This window comes from Macrosteles quadrilineatus, unplaced genomic scaffold (genome assembly GCF_028750875.1).
Source record: "Macrosteles quadrilineatus isolate MER2022 unplaced genomic scaffold, UCM_ALF_1.0 Scaffold_7__1_contigs__length_78375512, whole genome shotgun sequence".
Classification (NCBI taxonomy): domain Eukaryota; kingdom Metazoa; phylum Arthropoda; class Insecta; order Hemiptera; family Cicadellidae; genus Macrosteles; species Macrosteles quadrilineatus.
This window is the reverse complement of record NW_026542600.1, coordinates 78,275,134-78,299,193: the sequence shown is the minus strand read 5'-3', so window position 1 is coordinate 78,299,193 and position 24,060 is coordinate 78,275,134. Positions and strand designations below refer to the sequence as shown.

The following is a 24,060-nucleotide window of genomic DNA, read 5'->3' as shown; positions in this document are numbered from 1 at the left end:
CGCAGATGATACTACACTCTTTGAAACTAGTAATGAACTGGGAGATCTTGAGGAAGCCATGAAACGATCTCTTGAGGTGGCATCGGCCTGGTTCCGAGCAAATCACTTGTTTCTAGATGAGACAAAGACTAAGTCAATAATCTTTATTCTAAGAAACTTAGAACATAGTGTGAAATCTGTCAAACTTCTAGGCTTACATCTTGACAATAAAGTAAACTGGAATGACCAGATTAGTCATATGTTTGTGCTAGACTTTCCAGAGCTCTGTGTGTGTCTACTCAGAAGATTGAGATATTTTGTACCAAAGGACTGGCTGAAAACTGCTTATATTGCTTTCTTTCAGAGTATTTTATTGTATGGCCTAAGGCTCTGGGTGCCGCCTCTGGGGTCAAGAGAGTTCTGCGCTATCAAAAGAAAGCAGTTAGAGTAGTAGCTGGTGCTGATTACTTGGATCATTGTAAACCCATATTTGTAGCTGAGAGCTTAATGACGGTTTGTAACCTCTATATTTTTCTTGATCAAAATCAAGAAGGAATGGAATTCTCTTGAGCTGAGAGGCGACATCCATCCCTATAATACACATACACGTAGGAAAAATGATCTCAATTTACCACATGTTAGATTAAGTAAAGTTCAGATGTCGATTGATATTCTTAGTTATAAGTTTTTTTTAAACTTCCTTTTGTAGCTCGGAACCTGCCGGACCCAAAATTCAGAAAAGGTGTTTAGGGGGCTCCTTTTGGCAAACCCTTTGTACAAAAATAAAGAATTTTTTGATCTGAAAGAAGAATATGTAAGTATTTTTTTTTAGTTTTTTAACCGAGTGCTGTGTGCTGTTTTTTTTCTCTGCATGGAGAGTTTCAGGAATGTAATTCTTTATATTGGTAAGAAACCCTGTACTATTTGTCTTATTTTAGTTTTTATTTTAGCTATAGTTGATTGACGTTTTCCAGCAATGTAACTGCATTTTATGGAAATAAAAATTCTTGATTTTTGATTCTTGATGTTATCTTTTGGGACGTCTGTCACAAAACAACATCACTTGCGACGTTGCCAATTCTACCAAGGGTCCATTTCACAATAAACTACAAGCTACAAGTTACAACTTGTAACTTGTAATTTCCATTAGATTTGCATTGGGCGATCAGCTGATTTACTAATAATATTAGTTTGTACTTTATTATGAAATGGGCCCCAGGACGCGGCCTGTAGTTAAAGGTGGCCGTGATCCAAGTTCAGTCAGTCAGTTTTACTTTTACTCAATCTCCACTCCACACTCCACTCCACTCCATTCCTTTTTCTCTAGTTCCTCTTGATTTGATTTTTCATTATCATTCTAATTTCTCGACTCGACTTCTCTTCTCTCTTCCTTCCTTCTCTCATTCTCTCTACTTCAGTACTTCGTCGTTCGTTTTCTTCCTTCTGTGCTGTGTTCTCTTCTCTTCTCAAGTCAAGCTTCTTTCTTCTAAGCCTTACTAACTTTGATCCACTCAAGAGAATTTTTTATTTTAAAGATAGTTGGTTATAGGCTAGAATTTACGGTCGTGGTAGTAGAAAAACCCCACGATATAATTTAGTAAAGGAATCTAATGTCTACTAACGACATAAATATTATTTCTGGTGCCATTAAACTGGATTCGCCGGTAAAGGTAATTGAAGCACCCATCGTTTATTAGGCCTACCTAGGCTACATTTGACTTGCATGTTTCATCAATTCTAATTCAAATTAAACTATCGATTTTCTGCAGCTCATCCATCAGTTTACATCATAGGCCTACCCAAGTAGTTTTGAACTCAGGGTTAGACAGCGAGAGCTAGGCTTACACCACACAGTCATCTCAGCCTAGGCTAAGTTTATAGGTCATGCTTACTTAGGGCCCATTTATTGACGGAAAACTCCATTTCAAACGGGCATACAAAGATGGCAAAATATTGAGTTCAGACTTAATATCCTACATGTTATGCATGAAGATAACTTAAGGCCTACACTACAAATTTGGCAAAGTAAGTTATACGTGTCCGGTAACTGGATGTGGATTAGGCGTCCGGCAGTTACTGTCACAACCTAACCCTAACTAAACAAACTCACTGATGAAAAATTCTGTTCATAAAATAAAATTATTAAGTTAGGTAGGCTATAGGCCTAATGCTTCAAATTCCAACAAATGATGTAGGCCTAGGCCTACAGTTAACTTAAGAAGATATCAAATTTTAAGCAGAATCTTTGACAAAAAGTTAACTTAGTGTCACCGAGGGGATTCGATCTGAATATCTCTTGGATATGAGCCGTTACTCTATCCACTTCACCACGAACACCGATTGGCTGCACTTCACATCGTTCTGGGCCCCAACAACCTGGTGACTTCACTACCTGATGCCTAATCTACGCCCGATTACCAGACGCGTATCCTCTGCGTAAACATTTACCTATCATTATCATAGGCCTACTAAGTTAGGCTACAACCGACAACAATATATGACGTGGAAAGTTAAAAGGGACCTCTTGACGGTGATGCAAAATTTTCAGTACAGCTGATAAAAGTGATTAAGCTCGCAAATAGGCTATAAAAAAAAAATTATCGATTGTTAAGTAATATTTCGTTTAACATAGAACAGGACGGTATCAGTTAACCCTCCGAGCGTCACTTGCCGAAAAGTCGACTCACGACACACTTTGTGTATAGTGTCACTTGTCGATTTTTCGACACACGAACATCGTTTATGGCGAAGGCTCTAGGTATCGTTCTTTTTGTTAGATTCAGAGCTTTCTCCGGAGGTCTGTCTCTAAGCGCTTTTCATTTTAGTTCCGAAAATATTGTAGCAGACAGCTGACGTGCGTATTTGTAAACAGCTTGGTTAACCTCGGACCGATGACTGATGTGTTTTATTACGTTTATCATTGTTTTAGTGTTAAAAATCAAAAGTAGTGATATACGTGGTGCATTATAAGAAGATTTAAGTGATTTTGAAGGGCTGGTTGATGATCCTGAAGAAGTAGGTAGTGATATTGATGTAAATTATCAGCCAGATTCCTAGCTATGGTTAGGCTATGCATTCTTAGCTAAACGCTATGTACTGAAATCTGTTTTTTGCCCATAACTTATTTATTTGCAAATCTACTTCCTTATATTATTATATATTTGTAACCCTCATAAAATTTAGAACAAAGTGGCTATTTTCAAATATTTATAGGCCTATAATTTATACAATTTCATTGAGCGTGAACTTATTTTTTTTTTTTGAAAATTTATCAAAATTTTTTTTTACTAAAATAGAACAGTAGAATTAACATTGTTTTAAGTTTCTCAGATCCGTTTTAATAAAACCTTGCAAATGGGCCAAAAATAGGCGGACATTAAGGCCTAAACTATGGACACTCGGAGGGTTAAAATATCAAATCCAATATTTAAAAGGTCGAAATAAATCATTATGTTAGCCTCTGCACGGTCTGAGATAAAGTACCTTTTGTCACTCAATGTTATTTCACCATAACGACAATAGGTCTCATTTTTAACATTCACTTTTTAAACAGACTTTAGTCCAACAAATTAATTTTCCTGCATTCTAGTGGAATTAAGAACTAAGTTACAACAAAGTTCAGTTGATGAAGGAAAAAATAGGTCTAGCCTATCTCACAAATTTTGCAGTCCCGACAAGAGGCAGGATATTTTTAGTCCCTACCTTTTTTTTATGCTATGGAGAAATGTAGGGCCAACAAGAAGTCCCTTTACTGAAATGTAATTTTTACAACATGCTTCGTTATAATAATTATTTTAATGAAATCTATGCCCTAACGACGAAAATGGCATTGCCTCTAAACAGGACTTAATGAGTTAAGGTTTGTTTTGATTGATATCAAAATTGTTTCTTAAATACAAAAACAATATTTCAAAAACCTATAACTTTAACGAAACAAATTGTAGATGCATGGGACTTTCACTAAGTGATTTGGAATTTAAAAAGAAATTCAAATTTATATAGCCTATACTCAAAGTCAATAATTCCTGACAAGAGTTTTAAGTTGTACATATAAAAATCAATAAGGGAAATAACAAGTTTTGCCATTAGCTAACAATAATAGGTTAGGAAGGTTTTGAGATACATGTTAGGCCTAACTTAGTTGTTACTTGGGATATAGGCCTAGGCTAGTAGGCCTTCAATTTAACTTAATTAATTTAAATCTAAAGTAATCATTTCCATAACTCAAACTTAGAGAGCTACACCACAGTCATCTCAGGCTAGGTCTGGAATAAATGTCTATTTGCTTTATACATGGAAAACATGCATTACAATTGTCAATGAATAGGTAAAATAACTTAAAAGTTATATTTGTATTTGTCAAACCTTGCAAAAATACAGATCTGGGCGCAGAAATGTTTAATTTTGTAGGCCTAATAAATTGTTAAGTTTCTTGGGATATAAGTTAGGCCTAGTGAAGGTTAATATAAATTTAAATTATTCAGTTTAATGGGCCTGTATTTCCAAGGTTAGGGCCTATCACGTGTTAGCAATTTGTTAGTTTAGATTGCCTCAAGATTTTCTTTTTGCTAACCTATGATGTGGGCAGCCTCAGGGCTCAGTCCTAGAATTTAGGCCTAGGCCTACTTATCCACATAGGTCTCAGGTACGTACCAAACCAAGGAAGGAGTAATGTGATATATTTCAAGAATATATTAAAGGCTTAAACTACTAATATTTTACTATTTAGGCTACACTGAAATTTAGTTGCACATTCAACTAAATTGCCAACTCACTGCCATTAGTTTCAAAATTTTGCTTATGTACACTTACCTATTTAATTTAAGTCATCCAAGTGATAGTATCACATTCGTGGTACATCTAGGCTATGTCTAGACAGCTGGATAAGCTTAACTTAGGCATAGGCCTAATTTTAAATCACATTTATGGTGCAGTTAAAATGAAATGAAATGAAAAATGTCTTTATTTAAGAGGCGAAGTTAGGACTAGCAAGTCCTCTCTACCACTTAACCTCTAAAACATAAATAAAACTATCCACTTTATAAATAAAATTAAATAATCTAAGTACCATATTATAAACATGTTGAAATTAAATTTAAATCCAAAAAGTCCATTTGAACACAAGCCGCCAACAACCCCCCACACCAGCGCCAGAGACTCATTCATGCCTGCTGCTCAAAATCATAGATTTTATCTCTGCCCCAAACCTTGCACGGTTCTCTATGGATTTTATATGGTCAGGAAGAAAATTCCACATTCAAATTGCAGATACTAAGAAAGATTTATTAAAAACTGTTGACCGGTGAATTGGTGTAGATAAAAGAGGAGAGCCTCTACAAGTGGAACGGGTGCTGGTGTCAGAAATGAAATGGAAGTTATCTGATAAATACTTAGGAATTTTACTGTTAATAATGGAGTGTAGAAGACGAAGGGTGTGAAATTCCCGAAGTTCACTTAGCCTGTTTAATGAAAGCAGGTTAAAATAGGGAGTGACATGGTCATATCGTCCAAAAATGAATCTGATACAGGAATTCTGCGCTCGCTGAAGTCTGCTAGAAACCTCATTAGTCATTGATCACCACATCACAGTAGTTGAAATGAGCCAAGATGAGAGTTTTTACTAACATGATTTTCAAGTTCAGTGGAAGGTATTCTGTGAAACGTTTGATGGTGTGAATAGTGTTAAAATGGTAAAATTGATATGGTTGACCCTTGACTCAATCGTTATTCTCAATCTTTGTTACCTATAGATATGAACATGTTTAGTAGTATTTTATTTAATGTAATTTGACAATGCCTATTCCTTTGTACAACTTGGTCAATGGTAATAAACTTTCATTTCTTAGTAAGTTGCCTTGGAGCAAATCTAGATTACTGAAGAGCTGGGATTTCCTAGCCCCTGTATTGTTTGCACAGCACAATAGACTACTAGGCTACATACAATACTACAATAAGGCTACAATAAGTTAGTGCTGTTTTCTTAGATTTTTTCACTCAGCTTACTAGAGGGAGGGATTGACCAGATAATAAGGTCTCTCTATTCTACATGATCCCCATTTAATAAGTGTTGTATGGAAGCAATTTTGGTCTTTTATTTTTGAAGTATTCACCCTTCAATTGATTTGACGATTGATCGAGAAGTGTGTACAAGCACTGTAGCATTATTTATTGCTTTATGGAAGGTGTCGTTTTAATTATCATACAGTATTATTATCTCTCACTACACCCAACACCTTAATACCGAAGCAGATCTTATATTGCAGATGTTTTCTTTTCTTCTATAAACTTTCTCAGGGTACGTTAGTTGTATTAATATACCTACAAGTATGACAGTAAAAAAACATGAATACCTATCCTTTTTAACTAAAGTTTGAGTTGTAACCCTAATTCAGTACCATGTTGTATAGTTAGCTCAGCCTATAACTATTTCATATGCTATGGTTTAACATGGCAAACCATACTGCTATGGCATCTGCTTACTCCTAGGCATCATGTAGCTACGATACTATTATTTGTGATACAAAAACTATTGTTTCCATTAGGCCTACATGTAAAGGACAGTACGAAAAGTTATTGTTTGAGTTTTCTTCAAAGTAGACAGAGCCCAACAGTCCACAAAAATTACTGTTCAAAATAAATGTTGTCTTTGAGAAATATATACTGTATTAAATTACGATAGTAAATTAGGAACATTTGAATAAAATATGTCTTCTAGCTCTATCTTTAATATCCAGCGATATATTTATAATTAGGTCAAAATCCGTTATGTGCCCACAACTCCAAAACTTGTTAATATGAACATTAGAGTGTACAAAGCGTTTTTCAATGACGAGTACTTTGTTAAGTAGAATGGAATCATTTCCAGGTATTTACGACATGTTGCAAATACGTGGGTGATTTCATGCATTGTTGTCGGTATATCTGTCTGGGAGAGATAACGGTTCGCTGTAGCGTCGCCAACAGCGGCCCGTGGTAATGAATCACTGTTGACTTTGTCGCAACAATGAACTAACGATTACTTTTCTAGTTCAGTTACTCAACAAAAGAACTTTAAGCTGTTCAAGAAGTTTGATTGGGTTTGGTTAGGTTAGAACAGTGTCATCTAACCTAACCAACCAAACTTCTCAAACAGCTTAAGATTTGTATTAGTTATTCTACTATTTTGTGTGTTTTCTCCAAATTTATATAGCCTGTGATCAAAAACCTTTCCTGAATATTGTATTTTTCATTATTTATTACCTATAAAAGGTTTCAATAAGTTATAGAAGTGTTATTGGAAAAATAGAGTTAAGTATGGGCACGTAACAGATTCTGACCTTACAAGTATAAGTTACTGTAAAAATTTAGAAGACGGTAAATGGTATGTATAAAAAGATGGCTACAATGGCGATCAATTTCAATTGAGTTAGCTATAAACGGACAAATGGTCATCATCAGGCCCATATTGGAGGCAGAGAGAATCAAAATGGCACCCTTGATTAAATACTGTTGGTCGCAGGAAGTTTTGGAAACAAACTCCAATAAGTTCCAGCAGAATCAGAGTTAGCTTGTTCACTTATCAATTTGTGCCTATTTTTACACTCTTTATATATAAAGTTCTTCCTAAACATTTCTTTAAATTTCTTCTTTACATATTTTGAGGATTTTACCATATCTTTAACACTTAACCTAAGCCCGAGAATAGCTCGGAGTTTTAGTTCGTTGAATCTCACCTGCGAATGCTAGTGTGCTTATAGCCGCACTTGTCACGTTCTTCCGATGGTGGCATGGTAGCTCAGTTGGCCAAGGCGTTGCACTTACTTTGTGACAGGTTATTGAAATTCATTAGGCCTACCGTTTTAAAATATAAAGTAGCTTAAGTTTATACTAAAAGTATTGATTGCAACATTTGTGATTTTATAGCCCATAAAATACAATATATTCCTACTAACTCCCACCGCTTGCCCATGATAAGGATTGTTTTTGACTAGTTAACTTATTTTTCCAATTATATGCTAATAAATATTGTTGTATTAACTCTTTGCGTTTTTCAATCTTCTCCTGAACACTTCAGTTTCAATTTATTATCTGAGTTAGTTTTTACGTATGTTTTACAGTATTTATTTATTTTGTAAGCCTTTTGACTCATACTTTCTTGCTTTTATTCCTTCCTTGTTTCTCTTATGTCCATGATCCTCTTAATTTGTTATATCCAATTTAAACATATTAATTGAGACGTTTCTTACCTCTTTGCAGGCCAATTTTTTCGAGCAGACATTCAAAGAAAAACATCCTAATGAGCAGAGCAGAAGGCATTGACTTGGTTAAGAGAGAATTTTATAGAAAACAGAGGGTAAGTAACTGGTTCATTAACAATGTTTAAAAATTTTGAGTAACTGAGCAGTTTACCAATGATGTTGTAATGGATTGCACTCTTAGTGACACAGTTGGAACTGATTTTGGTGTGGCTCCCCTGACTACCTACAGGCAGAAACCTCCACTGCTTATTTACCCTCCAGTGTCAAATAAATCACTGTAGTTGTTTCCCTGTAGATATTTAATACATTTATATATTGCTAGTATTATGTCAAACATTTATTATACATTAGCTTAATCAACCCATTGGCCTATGAATATTTAGGTGCCCTGCAGTCACTCAGTTAGCCTATTAAAATGAGCCAAAATGCAGGGTTGTCTTTATAAGTTCATAAAACATTTTATTTTTGAAGTTACAAGGTAGCAAGTTATGTTTATTTACTCTATATAAAATTGCCTTCAATAATGATTATTTTCAAATATAATAAAACTATAAATACAATATTTTTTTCCTATTATATCTTGGTATGAACAAATGTAGCCTATTAGTACCTCGTAAGGTAGCCTATTACCTCGTAAGGTAGCATATTTTCACTGTCGCAAAAATCAATGTCCAGTCCTGATTCTATAGCAAAAAGTCAGATTGTGCCCTTTTTCTATTGTAGATATTTTTTATACCAAAACAACAATTTTGTTTAAAGATGAGAACCAGATTACTTTTATTAGTTGTGGGAGTTGTGTTCATAAGATGTGGGAATATGTATTTTCTGGACGAAGGGATCTTTTGTTTAGTTTTTGTCACTGCATCCAATCCGCAGTGCTGATATATCTTCCCCATGTAGCTGGCTTGGTTCTTTTTGAATTACAGTAAACTATCTGTCAAACAGATTTTTTTGTTGCGAGTACTGTTATTGTTGTTTTTAGGATTTTATTACTGAAACCGATATTCCTGGGGTGTGTGTTAATTTGTAAAAATGTTGTTTATTGGAGAAACTTTTGTTAGATTAGGTTTGATTATACGAGTATTCAGGTAAATTTTTTGGACCGATATCCCTTTCCCCCCAGGTTATTATCCTCCTACAAAACTTCATAATACTTGCTTTTTACACAATTTCACACTATAGGAACTGTGTCTAAGGTTAAGGTATGTGTTGTACATTTTTACTGTGGTTGGGTTAGTTTGCCATTACCCCTCACTACTTAGCAACAGATTGATGGTATAAATCGACTTCTATGTCAGAATCAACACACATGCGTTGAAGGTTTGTGTAACAGTTGCAGTATTACCAAGGCAAGTGCACCCGCATTCCACCCCCTTCCCTATTCCCATGGTCATAGTGTGACGTGTGTGGGTTTTATTAGCCGACTATCTATAAGCCCGGTTTACACGTTACGATAAAACGTAATGATTTGTCTGCAATGACAAAACATTGCATGCAAGACGGAACGTGTAAACTAGAAATCGTTACGCTTTGTCTGAGTTGGATTGAGGATGGAAGGTTTCTGTAGAATGTAGTGACAAGTCGTTGCGTGTAAACGCCTAACGGTGACTCAGTCATTGTTGCATACTGTAGACCCTCACTTGCCGAAATCGCAACGTTTGTTGTGGTCCAGTTTACTGTATTATATGTTGTGTTTACTGTTGATGTTATATTTTAACTGTTGTAGTATAGTTAGTGTTGCTTTACTGTTTTGTGTCATTGTAACATTTATTTGTCACTTAAAATGTCAGACAACCGTCAAGCCTCTTGTGATTTTCCCATAGAATTTATTGAACTGTACAAGAGTTTCCATTGCTTATGGCAAGTAAAAAATAAAGACTATTCCGACAGGAACAAGATAGACCTGGCCTATGTAGAAATGGTCAACGAATATAAAGGAATCAACACGGCTGCAGGCAGGGCAATTGGCGTGGAAAAATTAACTCTTTTAGAACAGTGTACAAAAAGGAAATGGGAAAAATTATAGACCCACTTCTAAAGAAGAAGTATTGCACTTAAGCACTTAAGAAATTATTGGTATTGATAAAAAACGGTAGTTGTTTGAGCCAAAGTTAGTCGTTGAGACAAGTCGTTATGTTTTATTGTAGCATGTAAACCCGCCTATAGGCCAAACCTGTAGTCTGCCACACTTGTCCCACTATATGTTGTTTTGTATGTTGTTGATGTTTATGTTACAAATATCGGAAGTGAAAATGTTTAATAGTGTTTTTTTAAATTTAAATTTCAATTTTAAGAGTGTAGATATCCAGATCGTACCTCAAAAATTGTTACCATTTGATTTTTTAATAGTAATTAAAAATTCATTTAAAGTCAAAGAAAATGTATTTATTTATGTTTTTAATTAGTAAAGGGGGTTAAGCCAATAATTTAAATTGAAATTGGGCCTTAAATACCCGACGCTCTTAAATTTTGTAAGCTTTTAGGGTCTTGTAGTTTAGTAAATTTGTTCAGATAGCTGTTTTAAATTTACGGTAACAAATTTGGAAAAAAAATGTTGTAATGATTCAAATAACAACACAGTTGAATCCCGGACAACCAAAACAAAAGGGGGAGAGCCGTTTCAGATTAAACCAATTTTGTCGTAACCCGTCATATGCTAAAAATAGCCTATGTAGCCTATTAGTTGTGTAGGAAAAATGAATTTTAATAAATATACAGTGTTGACTAACAATTGAAGTGATTGAACCTTATTATATTTTCAGATATTCGCTCTCGAAGGAAAAGGATTTATAAGAAGCTGGGAAGAAAAACAAAGAGAAGGTCTTAATGGGATTGATGGTGCCCTCTTTGTAATTAAAAAGTACAAGTATCGAGGTAAAAGACAACAAAGACGTAAGCAGTCAAATTTTCGTGAAGATCGTCGGCTAGCAATAGCAAACAGTTTCAAAAAGAAATATTTTAAAAGGACCTGGGAAGTAATATACAACTCAGCTAACTCAAACCAGTCAGGGCCCCATCGGCGGGACATTCACAAGGAATCATCAGAGAAAAACAGTGAGATCAAACAGCAGAAAGACTTTGCAGAGTCAACAACTTCAGATGATCATCTAGCAGGGCCTAGTGGAGTAGACACTAGAGCAACAAAACCACGAGGATTAAGCCCTCATGAATCTTACGATTGTGATCCTAACAACAATATTGAAAATTCATCTGAGGACTGTGAAGAGGAGTTAAATGTTGAGGACAATTCAGAGGACGAGGATGATGACATTGAAGACTATTTGGAAGATGATGAAGATACAGAAGAGTATGACGAACAGATCTCATCCAGAGAACCACCACCACCAGTCATACAACGTGAGGAATCCCAAACCCTAGAACCAGAACTTAACTTTGAGCCCTGTGATCAATTAAGTCAACCCCAGTCGGGTGAAATCAGTACCGGTAATCAAGTATTTGAAATCGAGAGTGATAGTGTTCCACGATTTTTTCAATCAGAAAACGGATTTCTATTTCTTGAAAGCGAAATAGAAATGATGGAAAACGCAGAAAATTTCTTGAGGATAGAAATTTTCAGCGACCTTGATTTTTAGTGTCTAATTTGTGTGGAGTCCTCGTTTGTTAGTTTAAAAGACTATGTGTTATTTCAGTTTTCTACATTCTTATTGATCTACTTTATGAATTAAATAGACTATACATTATTAATACCTATTGAGTATAAGAGACAAAGTGTTAGTGTTTTTTATATGTTTTTTTGTTAAAAAGGATATGTATGTTAAATATATATAAGTACAGTCGGCGTATATATATGAGACCAAGTGAAATTTTGTATTAACTTGTGATACTTATATAGTAAACTTATATTTTATACAACATATAATCAATTATGGCTTATAAACATCGTCAAATTTCCAAATGCCGCGGATGTACCGGAGGCGTATTGAAAACTTACATATTGAAAAACGTCAATCCAAAAAGTCTTTTATTTCCGTTGTTGGAAGATGAAAATAACAAAGACAAGAGACTTATATGCCGCAGATGCACAGGAAGCATATTTAAAAATGTTAGTTCAAAAAGGCTTCTATTTCCTTCTCTGAAAGATGTCAAAATCAAGGACAAGAGACTTTTATATAGTTCAAGAATCGAACAACCACCTTTTTTCAAATTTGGAAAGCCAAGTTTAGATAATTTTACCAAAGTGAAAATTGCCAGTTCAAAGGTAGATGTGATTGAAAGCTACAATACTTACAGGGGAGATGTAGAAGGTAGCTGTGTTAGGGAAGTAGGGTCAGTAGTGTTGGCAAGTCAGTTAAGTGATTGTTATTCCCCCCATAAGTACTGGTGCAATAGTAAAGAAAATTCAGAAAAAAAATTAATTGAAAATCTTCAGATAGCTCTTGTTGAGCAGTACAACTCCAACCTACAAGAACAGGAGCGAAAAAAAGATATTGTCAAAAAACATGGTTTATTCAATCGAAAAGGAACTGCCACATGGCTATCGAGATTGGAGGTAAGAACTACTTAACTAACCTAAGGTATAATACTGTTTACTCGATATTTTTTTACAGTATACAGGGTTAGGTAAAAGTATGGATATCACCTTTAACTTTTCATTGGGTTATACTGGGAGAACTTACTCTTCACACCTCTACAAAATTGTAATTTAAAATCTGTATGACAATTTTTTTTGGTATCCAAATGGATAGGGACAGCTCAAAAGTTTTAAATGTAAAGCCCCATAGAATAGTATCTCATTTTAAAAGTCTTCAATAAAGAAGAACATGAGAGAAAGAAAACCCAGTACAAAGTGGCTGTTGTTAAAAAATGTCAAAAAATTTTTTTTAAATGTCACACTGGGTTGGGATATAGACCTCTACTTTTTACTGATACTAGTCATTTTAAGCTGTCCCTTAAATACCCTATTTTGAGGACACGGGCAAAATTTTCATATCGACCACAAAGTATAATTTTGTGCCATGTAGAGGTATGCCGAGTTTAGTTTTCAGCCTAGCCTTATATATATGCAGAGTGGAAAACAAGTTTCGAGACCGTTAAATTAAAAAAAAGTAAATATAGAGCTTCAAAACTTGATGCACAGCCAATGGGCAGTATCATTTAAACACATAATTCAGTGATGCACTACCTCTTCAGGGGAACCTCTTCTCGCTATGAGTCTCAAGAAAATCTTAAATATAAGCAGAGGTTAATTGCGGATCAAATTAAAGGGTCTTAGTAAGTAAAATAAAATGCCGCAGACCCGAACTCAACTGAGTCGGGACAACAGACAACTGAGTCCAAAATGACAGCTATTCAAAGATACATTGAATCTAAAAAAGTGTTAAAGTGATTTTAATGCCCAGTAACGTAAAGAGTTTTGAAGCTCTATTTCTTTTTTAAATCATTGACTGTCCCGGGACTTTTTACAACCCTGTACCCACCCCTACCCCAACCCCCAACCCTGTGTGTGTGTATAATGCATTATGTAATGAACCATTTTATTTTTTTTAATAAGCCAACAATGCAATAAAAGATAGTTGCATAATATTAAATCAACACTTTTGATCAAATTGCTCATGATTTAATGAGCCTAATTATTCACGGAACTTCTAATGTAAACTATCATCCAAACAGAGCAACTGATGCTGCATCGCATTTGTAAACCAAGGGAAAGTCAAGTTCCTCATATACTGTCTCTTATAATTATATTTGATTTGTCCCAGTTTGAATCCGTAGTTTAAGCTCAGTATTTAATTTTCTTTGACCATAGTAAGTTTGTATTTATAAACAGTATTTGTCTAAAGCTGTCTTTAAGTGGCTTTTATTATTTTTCCTCTGTGCCTATTAGTTTTTTTATACTAATACTATTGTCAAACTGTGTCCTAGACAAACCTTAATCTCTTTACCTTTTTAAGACAGTGGCTTCAAAGCTACTTTAGAGGGTCATTTTGACTACCACTAGTATTTTACAAAAAAAAATAATTTTGCTGTCCAAATGTGTGAATAGATTTTATTTTATTTTGCAGACATCAATCGGCAAAATTCAAACAAAAAGAATAATTCGGTTGAGTCCATTAACATCATTTGAAGAATTGGAATCATTGACAACATCTTTTGAATTGATTAATGAAAAAAGAGCCGAAGTAAATAAACTAACCTTCTACCGCACCCAAAGAGGTATATCTCATAAATGGGATTTGACAATCTTTGAAGATCAAAAAATTAAAAGACAACAAAATGGAGAAATATTTGATGTTAGAAACATAGCCTTGCCTGTATCAGTGAAACGAAAAAAACCAGAAATAGATATTTTTCATCTCCCAAGGTAAGTCAGTACTATATAATGTGTTGGAAAGTTTTATGAAACTCCAGATATTTTAGACCCATTTAATTAAATTGGAGGATATAATTTAAAAATGTTAAAACCCAGCTTATTCTATTGAGTATTTACTAATTATTTTATACCTGAATTTATTTCTTGTGTCTATCAAGACATTTTGATTGGAACAATAAACTAAAAACACATTTAGGATCTGTTTTAAAATTACAGTTAATTTAGTTTTGCTGGTTGCTTCAGAAATCAAATATTTAAAGATATCTCTTTAAGTTAGGAGTATAATGAAAATGACAGTGTGATAAATTAGATTAGCAATAAAATCCGGAAATTTACCCCCTGCCCATATAACTAGGGTTGTAGAAAGCTATAGATGTAGCCTACAGCCCAAAATTTTACTCCGAGAATTTTACCCCCAAAATTTTACTCCCAAAATTTTGCCCCCAATATTTTACTATCATCAAATAGAGAATTTTGTGAGAATTAATTTTGAGCATAAGATGCTCTTTTTTTAGAGAAAGCCCTTTAAACAGCTAACAACAAGTTACTGCAACTTATATTCATGTTAAACCATCATCTTTTTTTCATCAGATCCACCTACTGTCTCAACTATAAAATCCAAAATGATAAAAAACAAACAAAAATAATTTTGCTTCCAGCTGATCCATAACATTTTATTAAGTTATATTCAATCACTTGTAAAAATGTTGAAATAACGTGATAAATGAAGACTTAACTTAAAACTTACATGATTATTTAGGATACGGTAACTAGAATCATATGTCACAAGATTAACAATACCAGTAAGTAGGCCTACAGTTTTGAGATGTTATGTTCCATTTTCAAATTCAAGTCATTGATTATGAAAATACAAAGTAAGCCTCTATGACCGTTCTTGCATGTTTTTTGATTAGTCCCTAGAATACCTTATTAGATTATTCATCAATTAAGGCTGCTTAATACTGAAATGTTTATTATTCAATCAAAACTGAATGAAGTTGAACTCCTATCCCAGACATAATAACATGAATTTGTGACAAATCTATATTATAGGCCTACATTAATAAAAATGAGGTGGTGTCTGTCTGTACCCTTCATATCCAACCATGACAGGCCTGGGCCATGGTCGGTTATCTTCTTGCGCGACCGATACAACGCCTGTGAGCATAACTTGCAGTCTCCGCGACTTAGGTAATCGCCTTACGCGACCGGGACAACACCCGTGAGTGTAACGTGCAGTTTCCACGACTTCGGTAATTGTCTTTCGCAACGGCGGCAATACCCATCAGCGTTACTTGCAGCCTACGCTACTTAGGTAATTGTCTCTAGCAACGGCAGCAACACCCGTGAGCTACTCCTCGACTACTGAGCTATTACTCCTCAGTAGCTAGCAGTCTCCACGACTTCAGTAATAGTCTCCCACCTGTTATCGGCAACAGTGATGATCGACTGCCACGATTACGGCAACATCCGTGATCGGCCTTTCGGTTAATCGATTCACCCGGCGTTACCGCCCCAGACAGGAAACAAGTAGACAGTCGGCTACTAGGTCGGATATGAAGGGTTCTACTGTACTGAAAATTTGATTAGGCCTACCCAAAGTTTCTTGTTCACAAGCCTCAATAACTCTAAGTTTTCATGATGTGCCTAAATTACTGGAAGTTTTGAGCTGCTCTGTGTAAGTCAGCTGTTATTTTTTTTATTATTGTTGAAGTGTGAAATTCATCTTCTTTGTTTGTTTAGCTGGCTCTGTTAGTTATTGAGATTATTTTGTTAACATCGGACATCATGTTACTTACTGTAAATGTGTACTGTGTGAATGTAAAAATTGTGATTTTGGCAGTTAATGACAGTAAAAGAATATTTTTTAAATTGTTTGGGAATGTGGAGTTCTGCAATTTTGGAAACCAGCAAAAGTATGATGCTGAAGGTTAACTGTTGCACCCTGTTTACAGATATGTCAGAAAGTTCTTTATCATGTTTAACTCAAACTACTGTGTCTATGCTAAAATCTTAGTTGTTTTGCATTTTATAAGGTGTTTGAAACAAAGAAGCTCGAGTTACAAAGGGTTGACATGTTAAAGATAGCTATGACGGTTGTGACTTATTATTATTGTGAGAATTCAACACCTCAGTATCTTGAATTTTCAATATACACATTGATAACTCAAACCTCGCTTACTAGAAAACTTGATAATTAAAATTTTTACAGGTGAGGTCATTCTTGTAATGTTAACATACTGCGGGTTTATTGCTAACTCTCTTTGTTGTTTTCAAATGATTTAATTGGAATGAAACTGTTTTCAGATTTAAAGATTTATCCCCAAAAGAATCAGAACTCTGCTGTAAAATCGGCCTGGAACCAGCCTTCTATCTGGATGTTAAAGATTTTTTAATATCAGATTGTAAAAAGAATGAAGGACTTTTGTTAAAAAGAGCTAGAAAATTAATCAAAATAGATGTCAACAAGACAAGGAAAATCTTTGATTTTCTTTTGGAAGAAGGCTTTATTTGGCTTCCAGGTGCAGGTGAGTAATATTCTTGCAAAGAATTGTAATAATTATTCTGTCATAATTGTATCTTAACTCATAAATAGTGATTAATCAATCGCCTGACTATACATTCGAACTTGTCAATGTGCACATACATTTTGCGTATTTTTTCTTGTAAGCCGAAACAAGGCTCTTCACCACTTACTGGCATAATTTCTGAACAGAATTACACCATTTGCTCTGAAGTTGACATGAACGCTTTTTAAACTAAGGTCAGTGAACTAAGCTCTGAGCCTTCAATTAAATTAAAATAATTGATCAGTCAAAACCGTGACAACTTCGTATCGACCCCTGGAGTGTTCTCGGCTCCTTCTGAGCTCTTCGGGGAAGAAATTTGAGTGTGGCAGGTTCTAGAGGTAGACCTAGCCTGGCTTTGCGAATACAAGTTTATTCCCCCCCTAGAATTTTATGTCACATGAAAAAAATTTTTAAACAAAAAGAGCTACACAGATCATGTCAGCTACAGAGCTGCAAATGGTGTCATCTTGTTCACAAATGATGCCAGTAAGTGGCTAAGAGCCTCACAAACTCCAATTACGGATTCATGATAGGCATAAACACAGCCCTCGTATTTTAAAACTATGTCATGCATTGACTGTCTTTTTTTTAGAGCTTCTCATTCATGATATCCAATTACAAAGTAATTTTTGTTGCGATTATTGGGTAGTTACAAAACCCCATTGGTTTGTTGATACAATTTAACAGATTTCCTGTCCACACGGACAGTCTTATTGGTCAAACCTGGTGTTATTACTCTAAACTCTCAATAGGTTTGTTGTTGTATACTGGCCTTTCAGATGTTTTTCGGCGTCATATTATATATGCTGAAATTATATTTCTTTGAAAATAAATGGAACTGATAAATTCTGTGTATTGTAGCCTACTCATAAGCAAGTGCTCACAACTTTCCTTCGTCTGAAAAAAATTACTACTATTACTATAAACTACATAATTTATATTTCTCAGTAATGTGACAATATCTAGATGGACTAGTAATATATATGGTTTCAACTATTTTTTGAAAGCCAAACTAATGTAAATCAATTTTAACTTATTTATTATACCTATCTTAAATTAAGTTCTGAGAAAAGGTCATCATAAATCCAACAGTTGTGTGTTCATTCCCTGTTAATTGACTTAAGGGCAGTTCACAAGCTCAAGTTTAAGTCTTAATTCCAAATGTGAGTCTAAAATACTAATAGGCCTAACTGAAATTTACCCTGCAGCTTATAAAATCTTCTTCACAATCCTCAGTTTACAAAAGTCTCAAAGTGAACTAATAAACTCCTCTCAATTGTGTAATCCCTCGCTTCAAAATTTCTTTTCACGAGTCCAAATACATACATATATACAGTATAAACACGCTTTTAAAAGATAAACTCTGTGTGGGCTCACGAGAAAAATTTGAGCGTAATTCCGGTTAATCTTGGGCGCAGGAACAATGGTTAGACCTGCTAGGAGACAGGTTTAAGTTGATATCATGTCAGGGTTATCTCATTAGCTTATAATTTTTTCATAAAAAATGTCTAAAATTTAATTTACCCTCAAAGCCTTAGTCAAAAAATAAATAAAAACTTAAAAAATTGTGTTTTGTTGAAAAATTAAAAATTGTGGCTTGGAATAACTTAGTTATTATTTAATATTTTCTGCTCTTACACATACAGAGTGTAAATTAAGTCTTGAAACAAATTTGTATTTTTTAAACCGGAATAGAAAGAAATATTCTGTTTGTGACTTTGATTGTTAACAAAGGTTCCGTAATTTTTTATTTCAAACAAATTTTTTAACAGGGTAGGGGGTGACTATTTTTTTCCAAATAGAAACCCCTATTGAGTGACCCCTCATTTTGAAGGATTTGTCAAAATAAACACAATGACGCAAACCCGAGGTGGATATCTCACCTCTAACCAAAATGGTAGGTTTTCCAAAATTTGATTTACTGTATGTAAAAATCACCAATTTCACAAATATGGAAACAAATCTGTATTTTTCAAACTCAGGGTTGCCACCATAGTGGGATGATAAAATTCATGCAGAATTCATGGTTTTCATTGGTTAGTTTAAAAAAATTCATAGTCGACGCGCTTATACAATTTCAACACAATTGAGTTTTGCAGATTTCATAAACTGACGTTAAAGAAGCAGTTTCTTTGTGTGTTACTTTTGAATAACCTTTCATACCTGATATACGGCTTTTTTAGAGTGATTTATAAACATTCAAAACAATCTAATTCAGTCTTTCCACCGAAATAAAACTAAAATCCCACTCACCCAGCCAAAAAAGTCCTGTTTCATCCCCTACATAATTGTCATAAAATGTACATTCTGGTTTATCTTATTCCACAACATACTAAGATATGATGATTTTATCCAAAAAGCTAAAAAGAAAATAAGGCGTCAGAGTCGGAAATTCGGGTTTATTGCGCACCCCGTTTCAATTCAGTGCATGGTCTAAAACTTCTGTTTTTGTGATTTAAGTCCCCATACCCCTTTTTCAAACACGGGGGTAGGCCTGCAAATGATTTTTCGGACCATATACAGTCCTCGGGAAGTCTCAGCTGACATCAGAATCTTTGAATGACTTGGAATGAACTAAGCAATTGTTTCTGATCGTGGAACATGTTAAATAATCTTCTCCACACAGTATTTTCATGGCGTTCGTTTCTATGGATTGTTTTCAAATATGAAATATTTTTTATTTGGAAAATTAAATGGTTCTGGTTGAATAATTGTTCCTGATTTTGAAAATTCATGGTCCATTTTAGAAATCCATGCATAATCCATGCCTTTTTTCATGGTCACAAGAATTCATGCATAATTCAAGCTTTTCAAGGTTTTCATGGCTGGTGGCAACCCTGAAACTGAAATAAATAGAAATATTCTGTTTGTGAAATTGATTGTTGACATAGGTTCCACAATTTTTTACACCAACAATATTTTTTTAACCCCTTTAACAGGGCAGGGGGTGGGGGTGATTTTTTTTTATAACAACCCCTATTGAGTGACCCCTCATTTTGAAGGGTTTGTTTAAAAGAAATACAATGACGCAAACCCTAGGTAGATATTTCATCCCTAGCCTAAATGGTGGGTATTCAAAAATTTGATATGTGAAAAAGCACCCATTTTGGAATAGCCGCCATATTGGCTAGGGGTGAGATATTCACCTCGGGTTTGTGTCACTGTGTTTCTTTTGAAAAACCCTTCAAAATGAGGGGTTGCTATTTGAAAAAAAAACAAGTCACCCCCTACCCTGTTAGGGGGGTTAAACAATTTTTTTGTGTAAAAAATTGCGGAACCTTTGTTAAAAATTAATGCTACAAACAGAATATTTATATCTATTTCGATTTTAAAAATACAGATTTGTTTCAAGACTTAATCTACACACTGTATTAGTCAATTCATGGGATCTTGGTTGGGAAGTAGGCCTATTTACAGTAAATCAACTTCAAAGAACATACTTTCTTTTGTTAACTGTAATTGTTTATACTAACTAAAAATATGTTATCTTATGTTTCAGGCCATGGGGCTTATTGATGTTTTGGGCTAACCAATTACTACATAATACCTGAAGACTGGCAATTTTGTGATATTTACATAGTCATAAGTCTGTTTTGATCTGTGTAAATTGGGTCAAAAATTTCCAAGCTGTGATTTTTATATATTTTTTTTTGCTCAATTTTGTTATTAAGATGTGTGTGTTTGTTGTTCCATTATTGTAATATATCATAGTTTATGCATACAACTCATTTGACATCCATCCATTCTTAGAGATACTTCCTCTAACTATTCAGTAATCTAACCATTGCCCAAAGGGGAATAAATAATAGCTTTTTTGTCATGGTTGGATAAACAATTCAAAATTCGAACCACATTTTTATGGTTAACTGTAAACTACAGAAGTAAATTGATGTTTTAAAATCATTTACCATTGATGTTTGATTAACAAGGGCAGTTTTGCCCGTGGTAGATCGCCAAACAACGTAAAATAAATAAGAGTTTGGGATGGTTGGAACGTATTTGGGATTTCTTATCATCATTTTACATTTTATATATCTAACTATTAGTTTTATATGCATAAACTATACATAAGTTATATTAAAATCTTATATACCGTATCGTATATATATTTTTATCATTGTATAGTGTTATGAAAGTACTACCTCATGTTTACCTCCAGGCTGTTTACATAATTAGGTGTATTGTTGTATTAAAGACTAGAGTTTTTAGTTAGGTACCTAATAGCCCTTTTATGTGTAAAAGAAACATCATTTTTAAGCAACTACTCTCAATTGATCAACTACAACTTTTAGACAATAATAGAATCAAGAATCAAGAATCAAGATCTTTATTGTCATTGACCTTTTACAAGGAATAGACATAGTCAACAATAAATAAAAACTAAAGCTATAAAATACAGTGGGTTCTAAATTAAAAATTAATATTAACATCAGAAACTAAGTACTCTGTTATACAGTAAAATGGATTTTGGATGAGCCACTCAAACATTTTAGACTTAAACCTATTAAAAGGAACCTGTTTTGCTGTCAGACCTAATTTATTAAAAAACCGTATGCAATTTATTTTATGGCAGTTATCTGTTTTGGCCAATCTATGTGCAGGGATATCTAGATTGGATTTGCCTCTTGTATTGTAAGAGTGTATACTCTCTCTACAAGTGAATTGATGAAGATTGGCTTTAGTGTAGAGGAGTATGTGAAAAATATACAAATTTACAACGGTCATAATTTTAAGGTCTATAAAAAGAAGTCGACAGCTATCCACAGGGCCAGCCCCACAAATTGTTCGTATGACTTTTTTTTGTAATAAAAGAATTTCATGGGTGTGGGGGGAGTGTCCCCATAGTATAATCCCGTAAGAAATATGAGATTGAAAAAAACCAAAATAAGTAATCCGAAGGTATTCATTACTAACAAAATCTCTGAGTTTCCAAATTAGATAATTTACTCTGGAAATTTGTTTACAAGTTATTTCTATGTGCTCTTGCCAATTTAATTTTGAATCAATTTGGAAGCCTAATAATTTTACAGATTTTAATTCATTGTCAAGTGGGGATAGACTCAAAATAATTTTCTGTGTTTTTTCTTGATTACATGTCAATTTATTTGAAGAAAACCAATTTAGTGCTGATGTTATTGATTCATTAGTAATTAAATCAAGCTCATGGATATCTCTATTTGTTGCAATCAAAGTTGTGTCATCAGCATATACAACAGTGTCTACATCAACATTCCTCGGCAGGTCATTTATCGGGGTTATTTAAGGGTCCCAAAACCGAGCCCTGTGGAACACCTACTTCAACCAATCTTAAGTTAGACTGACTGCCTCCAACAGATACATACTGCTTTCTATTAGTTAAATAGGATTTTAAAATTTTTAAAGTTTCACCTGTAATACCATAAAATTCAAGTTTTTTGAATAAAATATCAAAAGGTACAGAGTCGAAAGCTTTTGTAAGATCAAATAAAGTTAATGAAACAGTTTCTTTATTTTCAAATGCATTTAAAGATTTATTAATTACTTCTAAGACAGCTGCAGTTGTTGATTTACCCTCTCGAAATCCAAACTGTGAATTTGTCAACAAATTGTTATTTTCAAAATATTCATTCATTTGTTTATGCATGAGACATTCAAAAATTTTGGAAAAGATTGGCACTATTGAAATAGGGCGATAATTACTAGGAAGATTTTTATCACCTTTTTTATATACTGGAATAATTTTAGAAATTTTGAGAAGGTCAGAGAAATAACCAATTTTCAAACATTTACTAATACAAAAAGCCAGAGGCTCACTTATAAAATGAATTATTTGTTTGATGCTATAATTTGAAAACCAGTAATGATCCATAGCTTTTGAATTTGAGAAATTAGCTACAACATTGTTAACCTCTTGCCATGATACCTCCCTCCATTGGAAATGTAATTGTCCTATAGGGGGAGTCCCCAGCAACTCATGCGCAGGTGTGTTGGTGAGAGGGATTTCATTTTCCAGCTCATTAACACATTCAATAAAATAGTTATTGAGATTGTCAGCATCCAAAACCTCCGACTTAGTTGATGTAGGAGAATATTCATGCGATATAACTTCCCAAGCAGCCTTGCACCTGTTGGGGGCCTTATCAATATATCTTTCAAAAGCTTGCTTTTTGGCTAATTTTATTTCACGATTGTAGGCCTTTTTACAATCAATATAGGTTCTATAGGCATTTTCCAAATTATTTGATTTATGTTTGAGTAAGCTCTTATAAACAGAAAAACAAAGAAGCATTTTTTCCCTAAGTTTCCTTAACTTTTCATTATACCAATTAAGTTTTCCTTTCTTATGTCTATTGTTTTGTTTGCACTTAACTAATGGGGAACTAAAATGCCACAAAGATACTAATCTCTTAAAAAATTCATCAAATAGTAATTGCTCATTAATTTTACCCATTTTATAGTCCATTATCATTTCCCATTTCTCTTGTACCAATTGATCAACAAAGTGTTTAATATTACTTTCATTTTGCCTTCGTATTATTTGTTTTGTTCCTTCTTTTGAGTTGTTACATTGTTTTATAGTTTTCTGTAAAAAATCTAATATTAAAGGTTCATGGTCTGCAAAACAACCTCCTACTATATTTATGTTATATAAATCTGATGAAAAGTTTACAATTATATTATCTATGCATGATTTTCCTCTTGTAGGTTTTTTATTTGTACAAACTAAATTTAGACTTCGTAACAGATTGGCAAATTCAATAGATGGCTTCTTTTCCATTTTTATCATTTCTATGTTAAAATCACCTGCGTTAAAATTACAATATTATCATATAAGCAATTTTGTTATTTTTATCCACTAAAAAAAGAATAGGCCTATAATGAAATGTTAATTAACTAAGATAACATAATGACAGAACAAGCTAAGAAAATTGTAAAAATACATTTGAAATATAATAGTTACTAA

At 33.8% G+C, this 24,060-nt stretch overlaps 1 protein-coding gene across 2 annotated transcripts; it reads left to right on the top strand.

The window, feature by feature from the left end:
- Positions 1 to 1,461: 1,461 nt before the first annotated feature.
- LOC128998758 (transcriptional adapter 2-alpha-like) lies at positions 1,462 to 22,204 on the top strand. 2 transcript variants are annotated; one of them, XM_054425096.1, is made up of 6 exons: positions 1,462 to 1,649; positions 8,215 to 8,311; positions 10,979 to 12,726; positions 14,240 to 14,538; positions 16,855 to 17,075; positions 20,617 to 22,204. In XM_054425096.1, the coding sequence occupies exons 3-6, from the start codon at positions 12,103 to 12,105 to the stop codon at positions 20,631 to 20,633; spliced, it is 1,161 nt and encodes a 386-aa protein (XP_054281071.1). In that variant the 5' UTR covers positions 1,462 to 1,649; positions 8,215 to 8,311; positions 10,979 to 12,102; the 3' UTR covers positions 20,634 to 22,204. Both variants share the same exon structure in this region, with proteins under 2 accessions (XP_054281071.1, XP_054281072.1).
- The last annotated feature ends 1,856 nt before the right edge of the window (positions 22,205 to 24,060 follow it).